Here is an 18,601-nt window from a genome sequence, read left to right as displayed (position 1 = left end):
CCTTTGGTCGTGGCGTGAGCCACCAGTCACCTATGATTTTGTTGGATGTCGAGAGAGTGTGTTATGTTGTTCCCAGAATTGGCTTTGGGAAAAGGGTTATCGATCGTACTGATAAGCAGCACATTTAAAAAGGCTGGGACATTGTCTTACTAGAAAATAACGACAGATACGAAGAAGGGAGACGGTCTGCGATAACAGACAGAGAAAAGCATCAGAAAAGAGAATTTGATATAGTCAAGAGCAAAATGACACTTGCAGTTACTGCAGTATGCATGGTCAGCGTGTTTTTCGCTGTTGGAGTTGTTTGTCTGCCACTGTCAGACTCCGGGCCTCATATAGCCAACGGATGGGGACAGACGGTCCGGCTCAGACATCTGTATGCGGCCAAACACGGATTGCATTTGCTAATCAACGAGAATGGCAATGTGCACGGATCTCCTGAGCAGAGCTCTTACAGTAAGTAGGCTACCACTATGAATAGAGCTGCGGTGAAAAGGTAGCATTTTGTTGAGACATGGAGACCCTATTAACTTTGCCATATTTGAATATCCCTGGCAAGGTCATTCACAATATGTATTGGAGACTGCATAACCAGAACTCATAGTCTGGATAGGTTGTTTTGATGAAAGAGGTGGTGAGCTTTTGGTTGAGGATTGTATTGGCATCATTTGAGAAAGTAACTTGAAAACGTGTGAGTATGAATTTGAAATTTGTGGATTTTAAAATGGTAACTCTATTATGTTGTTCATAAATTGTACATACATCAGATATATATATGCCTTAATAGTCAATCAAATTCATTTAGAAATTGTGTAAACCTGTCTAAACTCCAAAGAGTAATATCCACTTTTAACTGGCTTACTGCAGCAAATAAAAAGGCAATTTTGAAAGCATGGTTTGATCAGGAGGCTCACTTGAACACTCTTTGGATCTACAACTTGTTATCTCCTGTAGGGATCCACCGCTAGAATCAACAGAGCTAAAGCCACCACAATATCCACCTGGTTCTCAGCCATCTCCTTCATAACATCCAAAATAAGGAGAGGTGTCAGCTCATGTCCAAATACTGAACTTTTCCAATTTCATCCCAAATTTGAGATATTATTCAGATTAGGTACAATATAAACCCGTGTTTTATGTTTGGTCTTATCACGTGTTGGTATGACTTTATGTATTTCTGTTACTGTTTTATTATTATTTGGAAATATTTAATACTTTTTCATTTAAAGTCAACTGAATGACCTGTTGTGTTGATACAGGTTTGGTGGAAATCCGACCTGTAGACACGGGCTGTGTCGCAATCAAAGGAGTAGCAGCCTCGCAGTATCTCTGCATGGAAGGGAATGGAAGACTGTACGCATCGGTAAGTCACATTTGACTTTTTTTGATTGTAACATTTATTTTCACGTTCACATTGATTGAACAATTTCAGATGCAGCTCCGATTTGTGAATAACTGCAATTCATAGTTTGGAGATGCATATAATGTTACATTACATTTCCATACCAGATTTAAAATACATTTGTCAAACACTGAGAAATATATAGGTTTACTATAGGTTATATGTCACTGCAGCAACCTTTGTCCACTGTTAGGGTATAGTTAAAACCTCATTGGAAAGGAACAGGAATAACAGCCTTGGCCTCTAGTGACTCTGTGTACCCTATGCAAATAGCTCTCGAAGAACTTCTGGCAGGAGTCAGTCAGGATGACACACTTTGATGAAGAGGATCTGACAAATAGCCTATGTGTGTCACTCCATATTCACTAAACCTTATTTTCTCCCTCCTCTCCCCAAAGAAAACCTATATGAAAGATGACTGCTCCTTCAAGGAAAACATCCTCCCAGACGGCTACAATATTTATGTCTCTGACAAGCATGGGACCCTGGTGAGCCTGGGTGGCAGCAGGCAGAGGCTCCAGGGGCGAGACAGAGGCATTCCTGCACTGTCCCAGTTTCTACCAAGGGTGAGCACCCTGCCCCTGGATATAACAACAGATTTGGGGTTGTCAACCCACCCCGAGCAAGGCCCTCAGTCAGGCCTGGACATAGACACTATGGATGCCTTTGGGAAACTTTCCCAGATCTCAATCCAAAGCCCCAGTTTCAATAAGAGATGAGCAACTGATGGTGCAATCTATACTAAGAAGCTTCTACATTTACACGGTGTCTCCAATCTCATAATTCATTTTTGGCACATGACATTATACACCACTCCAAACATACAGGCCCAAGAAGAACCGGATTGAAATCAATTGTAGTATTTATTTCATTATAATTTTTTTAAACTTTACTTTTAGCCATATTATTTAATGAAAATACTTGATTCATGTATTTTGAAAAACAAATATGGGGCTCTGTATGCACTTTGTCTACATTTTTGTAGATGCAGTCGAAGTCGGAAGTTTACATACACTTATGTTGGAGTCATTAAAACTCATTTTTCAACCACTCCACACATTTCTTGTTAACAAACTATAGTTTTGGCAAGTCAGTTAGGACATTTACTTAAGTCATTTTTCCAACAATTGTTTACAGAAAGATTATTTCACTGTATCACAATTAGTGGGTCAGAAGTTTACATACACTAAGTTGACTGTGTCTTTAAACAGTTGGAAAAATTCCAGAAAATTATGTCATGGCTTTAGAAGCTTCTGATAGGCTAATTTACATAATTTCAGCCAATTGGAGGTGTATCTGTGGATGTATTTCAATGCCTACCTTCAAACTCAGTGCCTCTTTTGCTTGACATCATGGGAAAATCTAAAGAAATCAGCCAAGACTTCAGAAAAAACATTGTTGACCTCCACAAGTCTGGTTCATCGTTGGGAGATATTTCCAAACGCCTGAAGGTACCACATTCATTTGTACAAACAATAGTATGCAAGTATAAACATCATGGGACCATGTAGCCGTCACACTGCTCAGGAAGGAGACGTGTTCTATCTCCTAGAGATGAACGTACTTTGGTGCGAAAAGTGCAAATCAATCCCAGAACAACAGCAAAGGACCTTGTGAAGATGCTGGAGGAAACGGGTACAAAAGTATCCATATCCACAGTAAATGACATAACCTGAAAAGCCGCTCAGCAAGGAAGAAGCCACTTCTCCAAAACCGCCATAGAAAAAGCCAGACTATGGTTTGCAACTACACATGGGGACAAAGATCGTACTTTTTGGAGAAATGTCCTCTGGTCTGATGAAACAAAAATAGAACTGTTTGGCCATAATGACTATAGTTATGTTTGGAGGAAAAAGGGGGAAGTTTGCAAGCCGAAGAACACCATCCCAACCATGAAACACGGGGGTGGCAGCATCATGTTGTGGGGGTGCTTTGCTGCAGGAGGGACTGGTGCACTTCACAAAATAGATGGTTTCATAAGGAAGGGAAATTATGTGGATATATTGAAGCAACATCTCAAGACATCAGTCAGGAAGTTAAAGCTTGGTCGCAAATGGGTCTTCCAAATGGACATTGACCCAAGCATGCTTCCAAAGTTGTGGCAAAATGGCTAAATGACAACAAAGTCAATGTATTGGAGTGGCCATGACAATGCCCTGACCTCAATCCTATAGAACATTTGTGGGCAGAACTGAAAAAGCGCGTACGAGCAAGGAGGCCTACAAACCTGATTCAGTTACACCAGCTCTGTCAGGAGGAATGGGACAAAATTCACCCAATTTATTGTGGGAAGCTTGTGGAAGGCTACCCAAAACGTTTGACCCAAGTTAAACAATTTAAAGGCAATGCTACCAAATACTAATTGAGTGTATGTAAACTTCTGACCCACTGGGAATGTGATGAAAGAAATAGAAGCTGAAATTAGTTATTCTCTCTACTATTATTCTGACATTTTACATTTTTAAAATAAAGTGGTGATCCTAACTGCCCTAAAACAGGGAATTTTTACTCGGATTAAAGGAATTTCAATGTATTTGGCTGAGTTCTATGTAAACTTTCGACTTCAACTGTATTTGTAAATACTTATGTATTTGTACAGCTTATTTAAAAAATAAATAATTAGGCCTTAATTTTAACTCATATGTGTTTTGCATTTACATTTTCAAATTTACTAAAGACACCATGTGAAATAATTTGTCCAAATGTGTAATTGTTGTCACCTCATTGTTGGCACACCGTGTTATTGGAATGCATTTTGATCATTCAATCAGTCATCAGATCTAGAAAGCCATATTGATGATTAGTTTCTCACAGCAGTTTTTGGTTTAACAAGACTAACCAATGCAAAAAAGGTGTTTATTATTGGCACACAGTGTAGTCAATTCTAGCACATTGATCATTTTCGAAATCGCACAATTCTTTATCAGTTTTGGAACTCTAACAAACATCATTATCATCCATTCCTCTCGCACGCTCTTGAGTTTGTCCAGAGTAGCTTTGATGATTCAGTGTATGGGCTTATTGTACACTGAAACGACTATCATTCATACAACAGTATCACAGATGTAATCTGTGATAGTATTTTATTATGATTATTTACAATGACTTGTCACAGGGGGTTGTTTGTGCATTTTATATTTTAGTCATTTATCAGACACTCTTTTCCAGAGCGACTTACAGTTAGTGCATTCATCTTAAGATAGATAGGTGGGACAACCACATATCACAGGCATAGTAAGTACATGTTTCCTCTTTACAATAGCTATCAGCAAAGTCAAACATTGGTTTCCTTACCCTGTAAATCAAATAAAAACAATTGTATTTGTCACATGTGCTGAATACAACAAGTCTATTTTAATTTTATTTAACCTTTATTTAACTAGGCAAGTCAGATAAAGAACACATTCTTAGTTACAATGACGGCCTCCCCCTGGCCAAACCCTAACCCGGGCGACGCTGGGCCAGTTGTGCGCCGCCCTATGGGACTCCCAATCACGGCCTCTTGTGATACAGCCTGGAATCTAACCAAGGTGTGTAGGGACGCCTCTAGCACTGAGATGCAATGCCTTAGACCGCTGCCCTACTCGGTAGACCTTACCTTGAAATCCGGGTGGCCATTTGATTAATTGTTCAGCAGTCTTATGGCTTGGGGTAGAAGCTGTTAAGGAGCCTCTTGGACCTAGACTTGGCGCTCCAGTACCGCTCTGCCGTGCAGTAGCAGGTAGAACAGTTTATGACTTGGGTAACTGGAGTCTTTGACCATTTTTGGGACCTTCCTCTGACACCGCCTCGTCGAGGTCCTGGATAGCAGGAAGCTTGGCCCCAGTGATGTACTGGGCCATATGCACAGCACTCTGTAGCGCTTTATGGTCAGATGCCGAGCAATTGCCGTACCAGGCAGTGATGTAACCGGTCAGGGGGAATGGACCATGATAGTTTGTTGATGATGTGGACACCAAGGAACTTGAAGCTCTCGATCCGCTCCACTAAAGCCCCATCGATGTGAATGGGGGCGTGTTCGGCCCTCCTTGTCCTGTAGTCCACGATCAGCTCCTTGTCTTGATCACGTTGAGGGAGAGGTTGTTGTCCTGGCACTACACGGCCAGGTCTCTGACCTCTTCCCTCTAGGCGGTCTCGTTGTTGTCGGTGATCTGGCCTACCAATGTTGTATCATCGGCAAACTTAATGATGGTGTTGGAGTTGTGCCTGGCCGTGCAGTCATGAGTAAATAGGGTGTACAGGAGGGGACTGATCACTCATCCTTGAGGGGCTCCTGTGTTGAGGCTTAGCGTGGCAGATGTTGTTGCCTACCCTTTCCACCTGGGGGCGGACTGTCAGGAAGTCCTACGGTTTCCAGGATGATGTTGTTAATGTGAGCCATGAACAGCCTTTCAAAGCACTTCATGGCTACCAACATGAGTGGTAGTCATTTAGGTAGGTTACCTTGGTGTTCTTGGGCACAGGGACTATGCTGGTCTGCTTGAACCATGTAGGTATTACAGACTCAGTCAGAGAGAGGTTGAAAATGTTAGTGAAGACACTTTCCAGTTGGTCCATGCATGCTCTGAGTACACGTCCTGGTAATCCGTCTGGCCCTGTAGCCTTGTGAATGTTGACCTGCTTAAAGGTCTTGCTCACATCAGCAACGGACAGCGTGATCACACAGTCGTCTGGAACAGCTGGTGCTCTCATGCATGCTTCAGTGTTGCTTGCCTTGCGGCGAACATTAAAGTCATTTAGCCCATCTGGTAGGCTAGTATCACTGGGCAGCTCGTGGCTGGGTTTCCCTTTGTAGCTCGTAATAGTTTTCAAGCCCTGCCACAGCCAAGAAACCATAAGTGGCAGAACGGAGTGCTCGGGTTGGGGTGTAGGGTTTGTGCATAGCCTGAAGGTAGGGTTGGGCCAGTAGCCTACTAAAGATATAACACATGAAATATACTGCCATAGGCAAAGTACTAGGCAAGTATGATAACTGATAGGCCTACCCATGCATGGACAGAAATTCAGCGAATGCTAATCCTGTTATTTTTTAAACAATGTTTTGTCATTCATATAAACAAAAAATCTCCTGGTAGGCCTTTTTAAGGTAAAGAAAATGCGTACTTTCCTTGCACTCAGTGGTGGAAAAAGTACTACATTGTCATACTTGAGTAAAAGTAAAGATACCTTAATAGAAAATGACTCAAGTAAAAGTGAAAGTCACCCAGTAAAATACTACTTGAGTAAAAGCCTAAAGGTATTTGGTTTTAAATATACTTAAGCATCAAAAGTAAATGGAATTGCTCAAATGTACTTAAGTATCAAAAGTAAAAGTATAAATAATTTCAAATTCCTTATATTAAGCAATTGTTTTTAATTTTTTTCATTGACGGATAGCCAGGGGCACACTTCAACACTCAGAAATAATTTACAAAATAATCATGTGTGTTTAATGAATCTGCCAGATCAGAGGCAGTAGGGATGACCAAGGATGTGCTCTTGATAAGTGTGTGAATCAAAATGTATCGACTACTTTTGGGTGTCAGGGAAAATGTATGGAGTAAAAAGTACATAATTATCTTTTGGAATGTAGTGAAGTAAAAGTTTACCAAAATAAATAAATAGTAAAGTAAAGTACAAATTCCCCAAAACACTACTTAAGTAGTACTCTAAAGTATTTTTTACTTAAGTACTTTACACCACTGCTTGCACTGGGTACTGCTAGAGCACCTTACTCATTGATATACATCCACTGGCTGTTAATTAAGTGGCAATGTTCATGGTGTTAGTCGTCATGTTCATTGCGAGATGTGACAATATAGCTCTAAATGTAATGTTTATTTTCAACACTAGCATCTCTTTACTGGTTTTATCTGTAACCTCGGCTCCAACAAACTCCAACTTAGTAGAGTGCAGTGATATGCGAGCTAACTGTTGGGCTATCCAAAGCAATGTTGTAGCCACAAATTAATGTTTGCAGAAGTGAGAGCTGTTGGCTAGGCTAGATAGCTAACCAAGTCATCTTTCTAATAGCCGATATACTCTTTTAATACTCTTCGAAAATGGCCCACAAAAGTGAAGAAAGGCTAAACACTGCCTTGCTCTAGTTTATTTAGCTAGCTGGCATGATGCCTGTCTGTTTATAGTTATGGTTAGCTAGCTAGAGTTGTAGCAATGTTCCGTGATTATGTATGAGTTTCAAATGATTTCAGGTTCCACTTCATGATTGTGTCCCACTTGTTGTTGATTCTTCACAAAAAAATACAGTTTTATATCTTTATGTTTGAAGCCTGAAATGTGGCAAAAGGTCGCAAAGTTCAAGGGGGCCGAATACTTTCGCAAGGCACTGTATACAATAACAATAACATCCCTAAAAGTTCTATACAGAACCCTAATGAACACTTTTTGTTCTAATAGTGTAGATCCATTTTGAGTGACCTCCTGGTTGAGAATGAGTGCTGTGAGATTGCTAAAACTACTGGTTGATGTGAAATAATAATATTAATACTAAAAAGCGATTTCTTTCAAATACTTGTGTGAAGTATGTATGTTAGCATATTCCAATACATTTGTTTCCTTTTGTATTCACACTTGCTAAAACATTTTTAAATGGTCACATGGCGATGCATCATTTAAGCGGTTGAAATTATCAACAAGTAGTAGGAAGTTTTATGGATAGCCAGAAACTTCAACTCTACTACAACATCCCCACCGTGTGGTCAATGAAAAATATCACACGCATGTTTTAGTGAGCTCCTCTGGCTGAGATAATGTGGAAGAGTATGGAGACAGATCTTCTCCATCAGCTATGGCGTATTAGTTAACAAGCATTAATTAAACTCACAATAATATGAAATAAGCGATCAAAACCACAATTCTTTACTATGCGATACAAACCGAGGTGGTATGTGTTTCTAAAACACTTTTTTTGTTCAAATGACTTCATATACAGTATGACAAATGACAGGAGAGTTGATTCACCTGCCAGAGGCACAAAGCAATCACGGTCTGTTGGTTTTGTTCACCCAACTCCATCCCCATGAAATTCCACCACTGGGCCTTTCAGCCTAATTTCATGGGTGGTCAGCAGTCAGTTCATGTTTGGCCCCTTCTCCTGGGTCATGTGTGGGATTGGCCTCTGGCTGTAACAATGGTATCAAGAGGCACCAGCGATGGCAGGGGCTGCGGAGTGCTTGTTTTTCGTTCATGGCCCCCCTTTCTATACAATGTACGGATAAAAATTCAGACAACCAGATGGGGAGGTGGGGGGGGCAACGGTGGTGGGGGCCAGTGGCAGCTGGTTGATGCACTGTGCAGCAGCAGGTGAACACTGCCCCGCGGCACCTTCTGAGGGGGACAGATAAAGCCCAAATGAGCTGGAGGGAAGGAACTGCTTATCTTTGTGCAGTCTGACCTGATTCGTAGTTACTTGTGTGTGCCTGAGTCCAATGCAACAACAACAAAAAGAACAGAGGGAGAGAGAGGGTAAGCCAGTGAATGAAAGCTGTAGCAGCACTGTTTCTTTGATTCCCTGTGTTGGGCAAGCAGAGTGGATGGGGCCAAGGAAAGGGAGGAGGCAGAGAGGGCTATGGGGGCACCGGAGGGTTTAGAGAATGTTCTGGAATTTCTGGAGCAGGTGGCGAGTGGTGACATGAAAAGAAGACGTGACAAATGCAACCGCCAGGCACTTTGAGGAAGAAAAAAAACAACTAACTAAATGGAGGCAGAGTTTTTCACTGCCTTGGTGCCTCATGTTCCCCCCCTCCCCTCCCCCCAGGGCCCCTATTTCATGCTAGCATCAGGGCATGTAGATCTGAAGGATGCCAGTATATATTTTCATGCTTCAGTTTTTTATTTTATTTTTTACATTCATTACGATTAATCTTGGCACTTAAGAGTCAGCTACTCAATTTAATATTATAATGTTGATATGTATCACGGTGAAAGTCAGGAGATTTCATAACTTTTTAAAAGACCTTGATCCATGATGTTGCCACAAGCTGCTTAAAGGCATGGAAGGATCAGGTCAGCACAGTATTTGCCTATGTGGCTGCCTGGCATAGAAACTGTTTCCCAATGGCATTAGTGAGAAATGCCTAATTCTCCGTTGTGAAGGATTGCGCTGCATCATAGCTACAGACATGGGTAAAAATGTTGAAAGGATACCACACTTAGTTAGCATGTCCTGACGAGTCCATCCATGTACCCTTTGATGGCACTTGGGTCGCAATGTTGATCCTTCCTCTGAAACTGTAAGTGCTAAGATGTCAGAGGCTGAGGACACTGTATTAATCCAAACCTCAGATGGCCACAGGTTTATGTGAAATACTCAAGAGTTCCTTCGCAAATACCCAGGGCCTTAGAGCAGTGGGTACCGTCTTTTCTTTACTCTGGCTCATCTGAAAGCCTTTGACATTTTCTTGTGACCTACCCAACAATCAGCTGCTTTTACACAGTGGTGTAAAGTACTTAAGAAAAAATACCTTAAAGTACTACTTAAGTCGTTTTTTGGGGGTGTCTTTATTTATATTTTTTGTCAACTTCTACTTCACTGGGCCCTTCTGGTAGTAAGGGACTCCCAGCCAACAGAACTATACATCACGGAGTGATGTTTTCGAAAATGGTCCCCATTGTTAAAACGCAGTGCTGATTATTGGCTAAAGAGCTGATCTGACTGGTCAGATACGGATGCAAAAGGTTTATGATACAATCAACAACAGGTTAAAGGCTGTTGGTTAAAGGCTAGGATTAATAAATCATTAGTGAAACAGTTATAACCCAGGGCTATGGTTAGATGAAACATTTTATGAGAGTTGTTTCGGTGCTTGTTAAATAGTGAGCATTATAGCTGCAGTTTTCTTTATCCTTTAGTTTACAAATGCTATAGGATGCATTATGTGGCATGATGTTGAGAGAGATGTCGGTGTGCCAGCAGGGATTTGGTGCCGCATTGCCTAATGTACTGAAACCCTTTATCCACTGTTTGTCCAGCTCACGATTGCAGGGCTGTGGGAAAGGATTAAAATTTCACGCCTTTTTCTTTATAGAAAACCCCGATCAAAGGAATTCCTTGCATAATAAATCAATGAGTACTGTCACACACATGCTTTCACCAATAGCATTGGTAATCATTAGACCCACAAAAGCATTTGTACTTTAGATTTTGGAAAATGTCCTCAATATCATGATGTATATCAATTTTGCTTTTTTGAAAAACTATTCAGTCACTGTCAGCAATCTATAACTTCCTATTCAAAATGGATAATTACAGATGATTTTTTTTATTTTAATTTTAATTGTGTGCAGCCGTATGACTCCCAATCATGGCTTGATGTGATTCAGCCTGGATTTGAATCAGGGACTGTAGTGATGCCTTTTGCACTGAGATGCAATGCCTTAGACCACTGCACCAGTCGGGAGCCCCCCAAAAGAGAACAAAAATCGTAACTGAGGTAGGATTATGTAATTAGGCATGTATGGAATACAATAACTGTTTTAGAAATAAATATTTGACATTGTAAAAGACATCAACATATGTTTTTTGTTTTCCCATCAAGAGAAGACAAAACAGGATGTTTTAATCCACTTTTAATTTTAGTTTAGTTTGACATTCAAATCATGTTTCTAGAATGGATCCGCAAGTAAAATGTTATGCATTTCAGACCAGCGACTGTTACACAAAACAGACATTTCAGTATCTTTGCTTTATTTTTCTTGGACCCCAGATGACCTTTGACCCATTGCAATGAACACAGAATCTGACCCACACTTCAGTAAGAGGGGCAAACTACCCGACCGTCATTAACAATAGAAACAATGGTAAAAGGCTAAAAAGCTGACCACTTAGCTTTTTTTGGGGGGTGGGGGCACATTCTGTCAAAAAGTTTGGACAAAGATCTCCACCCCTTCTGTTTTCATTTTTACTATCAGCACTTTTTATTAATATGACATAAATATGTAATGTCATCTTTAGTTGAGCCCAGGGGCATCAATGTATTTTGTTTTCTCCATTTTTTGAGGTAACAAGTATTCCTTAAACTAGACAGAAAACAATATCTCCATCATGGGTCCTGTGTTAGCTAGCAGAAATTTGAGCAGCTTGCAGCAACATCATTTGTCAAATACTAGGCAACACTAGGCCTACCTCACATCTACAACCAGAACATATAGCAGCATCATGTCTATGGCTAAGTGAACCACTGTTGGCTCTCACACTCATTAACTCTGATTGAAGGATGTCTGGGTCAAATGGAAGTGTGCCTAACAATATCTGTAGCCCATTATTTTAGCTTCAATGTACCAGTAGTGGTTCAGTTAAGAAAAAAACTGCAGTGTTCCAATATTTAAATCTATTTACCATTTATTGTGCAGTTGACACAAATATGAATATGCTATGCTTCTTGGTGGAGGACAAGATATCTAGACAAGCATGTACTGAACTGTGTGGAATAACGGCATGATGATTTGAAAATAATTCTATGGCTTGGTATTTAACAAACTCATTACGGGCTTTAACTTGAGCAAATGCTTTATATTCAACAAAAAAAATCGCAGGGCCTTCGGGAGCTTAAAGGGGATAAAGACTTTCAATGAGACACCTTAACACTCAAGAGTTATATAATCCGGTCTGTTATGGCACCAGTTTCAATCAATGCTCTCTACTTGCTCACATCAGGACCCATTTGGATAATGATCAATGCATTACCATTAGCAGTTTAAAAACAGGACAATCCGCCACTGAACAAACAAGTAAAATAAAAATTAAAAACTAAATTAAAGATAAATCTTGACTGTAATATGAGGTATTGTTGATAAAAACCATGTCCATTGTCTAATTTTTTTCATCTTTTTGGAATAGCACTGAAATCATATTAAAAGTAAAAACTGATGACAAGACTACAAACGAAGACGTCAATAACAATTTTCTCATAGAAAATTAAAAACCTATTACATGGCAGTATATTGACATTTATATGTATAAAATATATAGCAGCAAACAATAGGAGAAAAAGCACGGTTTTTTTCTTGTTGTTTTACACTTTGCTGGAAATTCCTCCATAGCAGCTCAAAAGGAGGAGTGTGGTCTCCCATTATCCTGTTTTCTTGTCTCTTTTTCTCAATGTACAATCAAACACCGTAATTCAACAATTCAACAGAAACGTGTTGCTGTCAAGCCGTCACCCTTTTTGCCTCCCTTTTTCCCCACTCCCACTTTTCAACGTTCCCCATCCCATCTTAGTGATCCACTTCTCTTAGGCAAGCCACAAAAACATAGCCTATATGTCTTCAGGTTTGTGCAAAATCATCTCTAAACCTATTTTTTTTGTTTGTTTTTGTATTTTTATCCCCTCAACTACACATATTCTAAACAGCATTTTAACTATGGTGTTTTTCTTTCAGTTTTGTGTTGAGAAAACACTGTCATACATGATTTGGAGAGCAGTCAATGTGTTTAGCACTCTGGTAAATAGTTGTGTACAAAATGTTACGTACAGACAGACTTTGGCATCCTGTTTCTAATCTGCACTGGCTCCAAGAGGAAAACATGTCATAATAAACACTGTTAATCTTTGTTTTAGCTTTCAAGTTTGATACTTTAGTGTTTCAAATGCTCTGGATGCCGTTCAAGCGATGGGATACAGGATGCAGAAACATGCCACACCCAACGCTCGTCTCACTCTAGACCCCTCCTGTAAGAACTGTGGTATAACAATCTCCAAAATAATACCCTTCTACATCAAGGGGACACGGGATCGCTGTAAGGGCTGCGTTGACTTGTACCCAAAATTGTAACACATAACACCATAGTTAAGAGACCTGCTCCACTCCATACCATCTTTTCCAATTTTTTTGTGATTTTTCTTTTATGAGTCAGAAAAAAAACCTGACTAAAAGTGCTTTTAAAAATGGAACGGTATTAGAAAGTAAGATATAACCACAAAAAAATAACTATGGATTGCATGGTAAAGGTTTGCAACTAATGCTAGATTTTAGCTTATTGTGTCATAGCTAGCTGTTGATATATGTACATATGTGGCAATGAGGACAAAATTAATCACAAATCAACAGCCAAACAATGCTGGTTCATTCAATTTACTCCTAATTGAATATAAAGTAATTGTCCTTATACTGAAGAATGAATGAACTTATTTGCCAAACCTCAGCAATCCACAATCTAAACAATAAAACAGAGCAATATATACTAAAAGTATACTGTTGAGTTATACAACTCAGTTAAAAAGAGAAGAGGCCAAAACTAGGGGCTCAGAATTTCTTTAGAAGTCTAGACAATATAATAAAGTGATTCAACGCATAAGCAAGCAGGGATATACAGAAGACTAGACTGGGGGGAAAACGGGAGCTTTGATAGCAAGCAAAATGCCTAATAGATAACAAAAAAAGCCCCTTCTCTTTTATAAATGAATTTATACTTCAAATAAAAACCTAGACACAAAGACAGACAAAAAAATACCTACTTGTTATTTTTAAATGTTTTAAGTAAGCACGTAAAATCAGTCTATGGTATTTAAAAATCCTAGTTCAACATTGGGTAGTAACAATGTATATTTCTGTGGCTTAATCTTGCACATAAACTATAACGTTTTTGTTTCATCCATATAGTTGTGTATCTTTCACAATGATTCATTTTTGCTATCATCCTTGTCTATGTCTTGAGCCAGACGGGATGGGAGAGTGAGAGGGAATATGACTGAAGGTCTCAGAAAAGTGAGGTGCTCAGTCCTTTCTTGACAGCCCTGGCTGAGGGCGGCCACATGTCACTGGGAGGCCATACAGGCCGGGGCACCGTAACAGGTGTGGCACATTAGCATTTGCCAGAGTGTGTTCAGAGGGTGACGACTCGAGGGTGCCCTGGTGTCCTCTTTTCCCAGATGGCCTCTTGGTAAGGCCAGAGCCTCAAAAATATTTCCAAAAAAAATGGGGAAGATGCCACTCAAATGTTAATGTCCCTCACATCTGTAGGGGTGCAGGACAGGTCCACATCCTCCTCTACCCTTTTTGTTTCTGTGGAGACACTATGTTGCTGTGCCTGTCTCAGACTAGACTCAAGCAGAGACTCAATCTGTTCCTGACACGACTTCAGGCAGTCCTGTGAGGAGAGAGAGATAATGTCAACATAATGAAGCAAAACACCTCAATAGTAGCGAAAGGGTTTGTGACAAATAGCCAATGCAAGCGTGTGTGTGTGGTGCAATGTAAAGGCCCGGAGAATTGTGTTTGACGTACCGGGTCACTCCTGATGACTTGGGACAGAAAGTTGGTTAGGTTCTGGGATGAAAGTGCACCATCTTTGCTCTTTAGGTAAAGTCCCTGGACCGCTGCTGCCACACTGCCCGCTGCGATCATGGAGGGAGGGTTGGCGATGAATTTGACATCTACGGGGAAGACAAAAGAAAGAGACGGTAAGTACTCGAGTCGTAAAGCAAAACACCCGAAACAGATCATCGGCCAAATGGTACACCTGAGCTTTCAATGGGATTCATGTGGTAAAGTCTATTCCATTCTAGGCTGTGGCAGAATGAGGTACTGTAGGGGACAATGGAAATCCTGTTGCCCCTTCCCACTCGCAGTCACAATATCCTGAATGTGCTTCATTTCACGACCGGCTACTGACAGGACAACCAAGTGCTCATGCACACAGACGTCCAAGAACAATACATCTAGCTCGTCGACAAAATAGGACAGGTACAAAAGTACGTAGAGCACACACATTCAATGGATACACCACTTCAAAACTTTTTCCAAAACGAAAGGAAATTACCACCCCTTCACACCCGTTTCCCCTCACGTAAATGATTTCCACAATAGCCCTAAAAACATACCCCCAGTGACAACTGATTCAGAATCTATTGAGTAAACCCTGACTTTGGGGAGAAACACCACGCAAACAAACCAATGTGGTGAGAAGCAAACTCATAAAACTGATCTGGAGAAAAAAAAGATGGCACTGACTCCATTCCAGTATCTCCTTACTTGTCCACACTACGCAGTGACAGAGACACCCTCCATAAAACATGTTAGGCCTTGTACACTCAAACATTCCTGCACCAGAGCCCATACCCCCCAACCATTTACATTGACCATTGGCCACCTGGGGGCTTTCAACGAGGAAGAGTTATCCTCACAAGTGGGGAAAATGCAGACAAAAATCAATATCTTGCATCAAACACATATCTTAGCCATTGGTCCCTGAAAAAGTGGTTATGGAGCAGTGGCAGGAAAAAGCTCACACTTAACAGACAATGGTTCATGTGTGGGCCTACCTGTTGCACAGAGAGCCACGAATGTCTGGGCATGCTTGCGCAGAATCTGCTTCGTGTGCTGCTGGATTGGTAGCTTGGAGAGGAAATGGTCTATGAAATCGTGCGGTGTTACTGATGCTAGATCCCATTTCAACTTGTTTAGAGTCAGTAGTTCCATTTGCTACAAAGAAAGACAAACAGACGTGCGCAATGAGACAATCGAACTTCACAAGTGGCTTCATAATTGATTCTACATTTGACTCTATCCACTAGAGGGAGATGTCGCCCTCGTCATGTCATTGCGCTACACTGGGCTAAACGTTGTAGGCTATCATGTGAAATGTACAAGAATCCAAACTCTTTCTTTGAAATTAACACAATAGAAATTATGCAATAATGATTTAGATCCCGTCGACGAGAAACTAAGACAAGTAGTAGGCCTATAGGCCAACAGACTGGATGCATTGTAGTAGGCTACCTGTAGGCATAGGCCTATATGCTATCATTGCATTATGAGATAGCCTACTATGGAAATGCTCATTAAAATAGCCTATCCGATATTAAATGGATTATAACTACAGCCATATACAGAGTGTATATGTAGAAGATTGACATTGCTCATTTACCAATAGATCGCTGGGCCGGATGTAGTTGTCGGTGTAAATGCACAACTTCTCTGCAGTTAAAGGGACCGTTTCCTTCATCTTTGAGGCCAAAAACATACAAGTAGCTCCCAGGAGTTGTAATCTGGTTTTATTTGTGGGCTCCACAGACAAAAATCTATCCAAGTAGTTCATAGCCAGGGGAAAAACCTCCTCCTCGCATTTCTGTTCCTCGCAGACCTAGAAGTGAAAACAGCAATTTTAGCCTATAGCCTCAAATTACAGTAACCTATAATATAGGACTATAAGTGCATTCAGGTCGATTGTATATACCAATAAATAGGCCTGTCCATACGAGTAAACGAAATACTGTAATGACAACACTACGCATTTAAAAAAAAGATCCTTCCATTCCTTAAGGCTGTCCTTAAAACAATAGCTATGGCCTAATTATAGGCTTGGCTGGCGCAAAGTAGGCTATAGTCTGCCAATGCAATCAACATAAAATCATGCATTTCGAAAAACTGAAACAGTTGCTTAAGCCTAATTAAAACGGAAATTGAAATAGTTGAATTTAGGCTGTTTTCAGTCGCTTCTTACTAAGACACAAAGGTGGCGTCAATGCAACTTTCCCCTGAAATTTCTAGTTCGTCATCTTTTCAAAAAATAATTAAAAATATGTAAAAATTGTCCCGGTTTGTGAAATTAGCATGTAAATGATCCTTATGGTATACCTTATCGGATAGTTTTAAGATGTGTCGAACTTTAATATAGTAAACATATAAAAAACATTTAATTTACAAGACACCGCTCTTTCTCGTGGAGCGTGCAACATTTAGATCTTGTGCGGACTCACAATTTCTGAAATTAATAAAAAATGTATGTCGACACAAGACTCAATCTCTAACTACATGTAAATGTTGATTAATCGATATAGTATCATATCCGACCATTGAAAATGCATTCTTATTTAACATTTTTGTGAAAATGATCATGTCTCCAGAGCGACCTTCAGAAACTGCAGGAACAGCAGCCTGATAAGTAAGCCGAAACAAAACTTTATGGTTTTATATAATCATTTTTCGCTATCTGTGCGACAGGATTATAAGTGCATACCCAAGATATACTTTTCGACTTGCTGATTGAGTTACTGTCATTGCCGACATTATTAAAGATTTTTAATGATATTAAAAACCTACGCATACGACAACAAAGATGGCGCATAATACTGGCAAGAGTAAGACTGCATACGTGTACATTGCTATTAATTTGGAACAATTTTTCAATCTAAATACATTTCCTATGTCCCGACAACGAAAAGAATCGAGCAGCTACATTGCAAGTGTTGTAACTACTGAACACACACAATACCTTGGAAATAGCCTAATAGGCTACAACAGTGTTCCAAATCTATTTTAGCCTACTTGGACAACCGTTACAAATGAAACATTAGCCTACTACATGTCAGTATGTTTACATAATATGAATGATCATGCTTGGAAAGAATAAACGTACGATGCATAAACCGACCAATTCAATACATTGCGTCCAAAGGGCATGGTTAGTGTTAGGACACAAACGTTTAAGCAATACATCGAGACATCATAAATGTACACACCTCTAACATCCATGTAGCCACAATTTTCCTCATTTTAGGTATTATTTCTTTCTGGACACACTTGAAGTAATTCGGAGACGGGAGATAATTTTCCTCTGCTTTGAGCATTGTCTGTAGAACTCGGTCATTTAGTAAGTTGGCGTCTTGGTAAGCTCTTCTGATGGTTTCCACTTCACAGCACAGCAGCTGGTGCTCCATATCTTTTGCGGTAGTAGCTTGCGTTTTCTGGGCTGAATAAATAATCAAAATATGTGCTTCTTGTTAGGAGTGAGTGAGGCTCCGTGGATGCTGCTTGCTGCTCCTACAGTGTAAACCCTCTGAGAGCTCCAACGCTTCACCCTTCTAGACAAAACTCCCCTTCAGAGGGCTATGCGATGACGTTAACTGTTGTTAAGGAGGAGATCAAAGCAACAGCGAGTCTGAGAGAGCCGAGCTAAGGAGTCTATAGAGAGAGGAGGATCACTCTAAAGAACTACCCCTCTAAAGTTTCCAAGTCCTTCCAATCGCTGCTTATCCACTCCTATAGGTATGGAAATGGGAGGTCCCAGTATTCTGGGTGGCGTAGCCTATACAGCGGAGGGGAGTCAGGAGGGGGTGAAGAGAACGGACGCTGAGTGGTGGGGGTTTGAGGGAGGAGGGATGTAGGGCCAGTGTCAGTATAGGGAAGTTGGTTATGCAGAGATTAATGTGAATTGGTTCAATTTTGATAGGGGGCGGTATAGACACATTCATGAAACTT

General features: G+C 40.4%; 2 protein-coding genes across 2 annotated transcripts; one reads left to right on the top strand and one right to left on the bottom strand.

Moving 5' to 3' along the window:
* The first annotated feature begins 116 nt into the window (after positions 1-116).
* fgf19 (fibroblast growth factor 19) lies at positions 117-2,521 on the top strand. Its single transcript, XM_046345126.1, has 3 exons — positions 117-456; positions 1,260-1,363; positions 1,801-2,521. The coding sequence occupies exons 1-3, from the start codon at positions 246-248 to the stop codon at positions 2,119-2,121; spliced, it is 636 nt and encodes a 211-aa protein (XP_046201082.1). The 5' UTR covers positions 117-245; the 3' UTR covers positions 2,122-2,521.
* Positions 2,522-11,066: 8,545 nt separating this feature from the next.
* LOC124033899 (G1/S-specific cyclin-D1) lies at positions 11,067-18,384 on the bottom strand. The gene is made up of 5 exons (XM_046346304.1): positions 17,863-18,384; positions 16,269-16,484; positions 15,664-15,823; positions 14,627-14,775; positions 11,067-14,489 (listed from the first exon to the last, which is right to left on the bottom strand). Exons 1-5 carry the CDS (start codon positions 18,058-18,060, stop codon positions 14,334-14,336), a joined length of 879 nt encoding a protein of 292 aa, XP_046202260.1. The 5' UTR covers positions 18,061-18,384; the 3' UTR covers positions 11,067-14,333.
* Between the last annotated feature and the right edge of the window lie 217 nt (positions 18,385-18,601).

This window comes from Oncorhynchus gorbuscha, linkage group LG04, assembly GCF_021184085.1.
Source record: "Oncorhynchus gorbuscha isolate QuinsamMale2020 ecotype Even-year linkage group LG04, OgorEven_v1.0, whole genome shotgun sequence".
NCBI classification, from domain to species: domain Eukaryota; kingdom Metazoa; phylum Chordata; class Actinopteri; order Salmoniformes; family Salmonidae; genus Oncorhynchus; species Oncorhynchus gorbuscha.
Note: the sequence above shows the minus strand (reverse complement) of the source record. Positions and strands in the feature narration are given on the sequence as shown.

What these genes read in the sequence shown, in the direction of transcription:
- fgf19 (XM_046345126.1), top strand. Translation starts at nt 246, where the DNA reads ATGACACTTGCAGTTACTGCAGTATGCATGGTCAGCGTGTTTTTCGCT. An exon ending in TCCTGAGCAGAGCTCTTACA is followed by an intron (nt 457 to 1,259) that starts GTAAGTAGGCTA and finishes GTGTTGATACAG; the next exon opens with GTTTGGTGGAAATCCGACCT. An exon ending in ATGGAAGACTGTACGCATCG is followed by an intron (nt 1,364 to 1,800) that starts GTAAGTCACATT and finishes CTCTCCCCAAAG; the next exon opens with AAAACCTATATGAAAGATGA.
- LOC124033899 (XM_046346304.1), bottom strand. Translation starts at nt 18,060, where the DNA reads ATGGAGCACCAGCTGCTGTGCTGTGAAGTGGAAACCATCAGAAGAGCT. An exon ending in CGTGGCTCTCTGTGCAACAG is followed by an intron (nt 14,776 to 15,663) that starts GTAGGCCCACAC and finishes TCTTCCCCGTAG; the next exon opens with ATGTCAAATTCATCGCCAAC. An exon ending in AAGTCATCAGGAGTGACCCG is followed by an intron (nt 14,490 to 14,626) that starts GTACGTCAAACA and finishes CTCTCCTCACAG; the next exon opens with GACTGCCTGAAGTCGTGTCA.